General features: G+C 35.1%; 1 protein-coding gene across 1 annotated transcript in view; it reads right to left on the reverse strand.

Moving 5' to 3' along the window:
• MIPOL1 (mirror-image polydactyly 1) overlaps positions 1 to 6,765 on the reverse strand; it is a 289,171-nt gene that overhangs the window by 210,590 nt on the left and 71,816 nt on the right. Inside the window, exon 4 of the mRNA XM_006152366.3 lies at positions 766 to 997. Within this exon, the coding sequence (XP_006152428.1) occupies positions 766 to 997 (232 nt within the window). The remainder of the gene's footprint in view (positions 1 to 765; positions 998 to 6,765) is intronic.

Here is a 6,765-nt window from a genome sequence, read left to right on the forward strand (position 1 = left end):
ATATATAGAGAGAGAGAGAGAGAGAGAGAGAGAGAGAGAGAGAGAATAATCTGTAATAGAGGTCAAAGTTCCTATGCAAAACTTAAAATAGCATTAAATGAAATGTGATTTTGTCTGAACTGAAAATGTACCAGTCATTGAAAGTTATTTAATAATATTTTCACATAGCTAATTTTCAAGTACTTTAATCTCAGAAGAAAGTCACCAGTATCACATATTCAAATCTATTCATCAGATAGGTAGGCAAGGTGAGTGGGTAAAATCTACAGAATGCAAAACTAATACGAAAGGCAAATGATAGGGTGCACAGCCCTTCCAAAAGAACTGTTTCATTTAAACAAAAATTGGTGCTAACTAAAGCCTAAATACATTGTTGGCCTTAATTTGCCCTGGAGCTGCCAGGTTTGGTTGGTGATGAATAATGTCTCATGTATATCAATTTAATAATTATTTCTACTCCGTAACAAAAATGTCACAGAAAATTATACTGAACAACTCACTCAGCTTTTTTCACTTAGTTCTCTAGATACATTATATCAGTATCATGGAAACAGTAGAAACCCCTGGAAAAAAACAGTTGAAAACCCTGGAAACGTCCCTAAATTCTAGTATGTTGATGACATGTGAAATTCAGCCCACACCAAAAAGGAGTAAAGAAGGGATGAAAGCAAGACATAAAAAAAAAGAGGAAGGAAGGGAGGGAGGGGGGAGGAATAAAAAGTTCTACAAAGTCTTATTTCTAAATCAAAAGCTGCTAGCACTCACCTGGATTTTTCAGTAGGGCAGTAAGCTGCCTCATCATCTGGATAGGGACTGATGACCTGAAAACTCCTTGATCTCTGCCCCAGCACCTCTGCATCTTCGTCTGTGCCTTTATTAACCAACTGCTTAGATTCTTGACACACACTTCCTTCAGAATTCATAGGCAGTTGCTCATCTGACTGCGTACTTCTATGTCTCTCTGTAGTCTTCTGTTCAAGATAAATGTGAGCTTCATCTGTATTTAAGCAAACAAACAAAACAGCACAAGATACATGAAATACCATAGTGACCTATTTAGTCATTCATTTAGTGAATATTGTATGTGAGTAAAGACTCTCGTACCTTTAACTACATGTTTACTAGCCTTACTCCTACTGTAATCAGATAAGCATGTTACAGTATGGTTTTCCCATCGGTGTCTCCACTTTCTCAGTCAACAGGCAGTTAGGATAGTGGTTTCAACCTGGACGCATGTAGAAACAACCTGAGAAGTTGTTAAAAATTCTAAAGCTCAGACTACATCCTATATTAATTCAATCAAAATCTCTGTGAGTGGGGTCTACTTGCACTTTCGAAGCTCGCTAGATGATTCCAGCATATATTCAAGGCTCGATTACTTTCTATATTTCTCAAAATAGGATACATACACTAATGATTACAGTGAAATAATAATGTGCATGGAACTTTTGTATCAGACTGCCTGGCACAGAATTTTAGCTTTGTCAAATAACTTTGAGCAAGTTACTCAATCCATCCGTGCCTCAGTTTCTTACTTACATAACAACAGTTACTTAACTGAGTTGTTGAGAGGACTAAATGATTTAATGCATACAAAGTACCCAGCCTAGTGTTTGAGACTTCAATAAACATTAGCTGTTATTTTTGTAATCATCATGATATTAAAACAAATACAACATAACATACTTCAATCTCCATTTCATACATATTACACATTAGAGAACTGACTTTGTAATGCCTGGTGATTTTGTAAAGCTTAGTTTAAAATACAGTAAATAATAGCTATTTCTAATGAATAGAGGATACTTAACAGTACTTTAAAGTTTTTGGAAGAAAATGACACACACACAAACACAAAACGAACTCATTAGTAAATCAAACCAATAGGCATGATACTCATTGTAATCAGTAATTCATCATTTCTAACAGAAATAATTCTAGAACGCTAAAAAGATGAACCTCACAATTTTTGGGTGATGCCTTCTCCATTCTTCCAAACTTAAAATTCTTTCGAGGCAGAAGAGAGTAGTTTTGAATAAAGAGAATATAGGTACACTTATAAATAAGGTACCTCTCATGATGAAGTTATTCTTTCAGAAGAAATTATTTGCTTGTATATGCTAAAATTAGGTTTAGCTAGTTATGATCTCTAATCCGGAGCATCATTCCTATGGGTAGCTGAAAGCTGGATCAGAAATTGTTTTTGGTTAATTACTCTCAATTTTAGTTTGTTTGAGGGAATGAAGTAAAAGAGAGAACATGCTATCATAATTACATAATGTGAAATAGACAAAGTTTCAACATCATAGTCTGTTTTAATTTAAACTTTTAACAATTTTAAGAATAGTAATATTATATTTGAAGATTATTTGTTGGTCTTTGACATCTCAAAACTCTTAGGTGGTTTGCTTAGATGTTCACCATGCCACCTTTCTAGAATAGGCTGGTATTAGAATGGAACCCTCGAAATATGAATAAAAGCTACATAATGTAAAACTAATACAAAAGGCAAATCTGGTTGTTTTGTTTTGTTTTAGTTTTGCCATAGGGAGCATATACCAGAGAGAGAGAGAGAGAGAGAGAGAGAGAGAGAGAGGGAAAGTGAGAAGTCCCCCCCCCACTCTGGGCGCCTCAATCTCTTCTCCATCTCTTCTTGGGACTTTGGGCACACCCACACATGTGTCCAGCTGCATCTGGCATATTTTTCAATCTGCTGGTCAAGACTCAAACCATACAGTAGGCCATGTGGAATCCAGTTCTCTTAACTACCATGCCACTGGCTGGTCCAGAATAAGGAAATCTTTTAAACAGACACTAAGAAAACCCTCTTTGTCACTAACAGACTGTATTCTACTATTAACATACAACTTTATAAGTACTTCAAATAAAAAAGAATTATAATTCCTTAAAGTAGTATCAAAAATTGCCTTGAGGGACCTATTTTTTTTTTTTTATAAAACTACTAGTTTTGAAAAACTATACTCTTCTCTAGTTTATGAGATATAAAAATTCTTCAAAAGGAAAAGGATGAGCCATGGAGCTTCGCCAGCTGCAAAAGCCCCCAGCTGCCCGGGGTGACACCATCCCAATTGTTTCACACTCGTACCTCCTGACTCTGACCTGCTACAGAGCAAACTTACTGTTATCTACAATCTGTATCATGTATTTGCCTCAGTATGTCTAGGCCTAATTCAGTTTCTTTCTCCTTTCACTTTTTTATTCGTTACCTACTGGTGTTTATCCCATCCCTGATCTCTCTGCTTGCTTTTTTGGGGGGTTAAATTGTATAGCTCTACTTACTTTAACTTAATGTCTAATGTTATGATCTCTTGACCTCTTGATACATCTTCGCTATCTCACCTGTGACTACACTATCTTTTCCATTAGAGTAAATCTCGGAGCTACCCAAAAAAGTAGAATCTCTGTTATTGTTACTGTTGTTTTGCCTTTTTCCCCCCAAACTGACATAAGGTAGTGGTATATATCTGTGCAGTGCAATGTAATGTATTCAGTACAAGAATACAATGTGTAATGATTAAATCAGGGTCACAAACATATTCATTATCTGAACCATTTGTTACTTTGTGTTGGAAGCATTCAAAAAAAATTTTTAAGTTATAACACAGTGAACTGTTACCTATATTTACCCTACTGTATTTTACGATACTAAAAGTTGTTTTTCTTATCTGTAATTTTCCTATAATCAATATCCCTTTATCCTCACTCTCCAAAAATAACCTTTCTAAAGGTTATTTTTTTTCAGTTTCCATGTACCAGTGAGAATATATGGTATTTTTGTCTCTGTGCCTACTATATTTCACTTTAACATAATGGGGACTCTGTTGATTTCTCCTGGATCTTTGTAATTATAACTCCTTGAAGTATTATTAAAATAAACTCATCAATTTCTGTCACACTTCTGAATTTTTTTTCTAAATTTTAAATGTTTATTATTTTTAAAGAGCCCATACTATTTAATATGGCTCTACTTTTAATTTTATACAGTAGTAAAAGCTTTTAGATTACTAATTCCAACTATTAATCACACGTGTAGATTGTTCTGCAAATTAAATTAGCCACACTTATCTACTAAGATTTAATTTTACTTTGGCATAAATAGGCTGATTCATAAAATTTTCCTGCCTGACCGTAATTTGTTTTTAAAAATCAACCATTTGGCAAATATGATTTTAGCAAATTATTGTTAAATTCTCTTTTAATTAGATGAATACAAAAAGAATATTAGGGGAATTCAATTAAAAAAATTCTCTTGGGACTCTCAATGTTCCCTCTTTCTCCTACATTGCATTACCCTATATCAATATTCAGTCATTTGTATAGAAATTTTGGCCCCTCTAATTATTTTTTCATTAATTCACTGATAATTTATGCAAAATTTATAGTGTAGTATGACCTGTAATAAGTACTGGGAAAACAAAGTAAAAAACAGATAATCTCTCCAAGGACTTTACCTATAGTACAGTGAAGATGGCAAACTGATCTAATAATTTAAATACAATATAATAAGACTATTTTAGGGCAATAGAGACCAAATGCATACAGTATGTTAGACATACAACTGGAAGACTCTAGGAAAACTTTCCAAAGGAATTTGCTTTAAGAAAAAAAAAAGACAGGTAGAAATGTGCAAAGTAATGAATTGCCAAAGGGTTAGTTGATTATGTAAAGTAAATAAAAACCTGACAGACTGTAAAAATAAGAACAGGAAGAACAGAAATGGGAGAGGTACAGAAAGAGAAGGTACAGATTAAAAAAAAAAAAAAGAGAGAGAGAAACATTTCTTGCATAGAACCAACAGACTGGTGTTGAAGGTACTTGGAGAAGAGGGAAATCAAGAAATCAAGGCTCAAAGCATCACCTATGAAGGCACTGAAGTCATCTAGAAAAATGACAAGCAATGGAGAGAAATGAAAGCCAAATGCAAAAGACATAAATGACCACAGCAGCATGCTAAGGACGACAGAGACAGATGAGACTATGAAAAGAGAGAGAGGAATCACCTGGCTCATTTAGATATGTTGCCCAGGACAATCTAAAGCTCACTATCATTCTGCCAGCGTCCCAACTCACTGGCCACCACACCTGGCCTCCAAGTTGGACAAGAACTCAAATGGGGGCCTCCCATGTGGTTCTGGACTGCAACGCATAGCATATTACCTGTACCTGCCACTGCCACTGTTTGCCACCATGCTGTTTTACTAGTCATGCTTTGTGTATCCATCTATGCATACACATGTTTTTCTCAAGCATTTCAGAGTAAGTTGTAGACATGATGCACTTTGATTTTTTTGAAAATTATAATATATTGCTCTACCATCTTATATTTTGCCAAATTTTCTTTACCTTATTCAAAGCCCTTTAGTACAAGTTCTGAACTAGTACTTCCTTTATCTAAGAAAAGATGATAAAACTCTAAATTCAGATTTCAATAACTTTCTCTTTTCTCTCCTCCAAGGAAAAAACATCTTTATGAACAGAAAATAGGAAAAAACTGCTAAAAGCTTTGGTTGAGTTTATTTGTACTGCCTTATCACTTTAAAAAGAATTGCATATAGAAATATAAAAACATAAGCCAATTAAAACTTCCACAAGAGAAGGTACAGATTGTGGTGTGGTGGTTAAGGTGTTGGAATTCCCACATGGCTGACCATAGTTCAAGTCCTGGACCTGGCATCTTCCTTTGTCTCTCTCTCTCTCGGTCTTTCTCTGGCAATATTCATGTGAAAATAATAATAGTAAATAAAGTTAAATAAAATAATTAAAAAAAAACTTGCACAAAGTGAAGTAAATTTGAGGTGTGTCTTGCACAATAGTCAATTAAAAAGAAATGCTAGACAGAAAGACTGATATTCACTTGTGATTCACTTGTAATTTAAAACTCTTATCACGAGACCAATGAAAACACTAAAACCATTCTGCTGATTTCTCTCTCTCATACAACTTGAAATGGAAATCCTTTTTCACAATCCACTTTGATGTTTAATCATTGTCTTTCTTAAGTAGTCTATTATAATTAAATAAATTAATATTACTTAAATTCATTTTTCTGCATGTATTTAGGGAATAAATCATCAATCTCTTCTTCATATTCATAAATCTATAGTCTCTTCTCAGAATTCAACAACAGGAAAATGTTATGACTACTGTATGTCCTTTTATTTGCTTTCCTATGGGCACAGTGTTTTATTTGAATATAAGAATCTGGTAACTTCAAACCAAGTATATAAATGCAACCAGTTTGAAAAGATACTATGGATGACTACTATCAGATATTCCTCTAAAATTTCACCCTATTGCTATTGCTAAATGTGGGAGGCTGCGCACCAGCGAGTCAGCCAGTTTCTCAGAAAGCGAACAATTATACAATGCCAAAAGCCATGATTGGCTTCCCTTCAAAACCTGACCTTCAAAACCTTGCTCTGATTGGTCACTAGAATCCCTCAGATTTGCATATCTGGCACCTCATGATTGGTCCAAAAGCCACCAATCATAACCCACCATTTACAACCAATCACGAGCCACCGTTTACAACCAATCACGGCCCACCGTTTACAACCCATCAGCGTGTATATAACCACGATGCCTGGCCCACAGTAGCCAGACGACACAGACGACCAGGAAAAGACGACAACGACCAGGAAGATGACAACGACCAGGAAGACGATGACTGAAGAGCCTGAAGAGTTGAAACACCGCGCAGTCTCCAGACGACCCTGAAGATCCTGAAGAGCTGACACTGCATCG

Source organism: Tupaia chinensis, unplaced genomic scaffold, assembly GCF_000334495.1.
Source record: "Tupaia chinensis unplaced genomic scaffold, TupChi_1.0 Scaffold000350_1, whole genome shotgun sequence".
Lineage (NCBI taxonomy): Eukaryota > Metazoa > Chordata > Mammalia > Scandentia > Tupaiidae > Tupaia > Tupaia belangeri.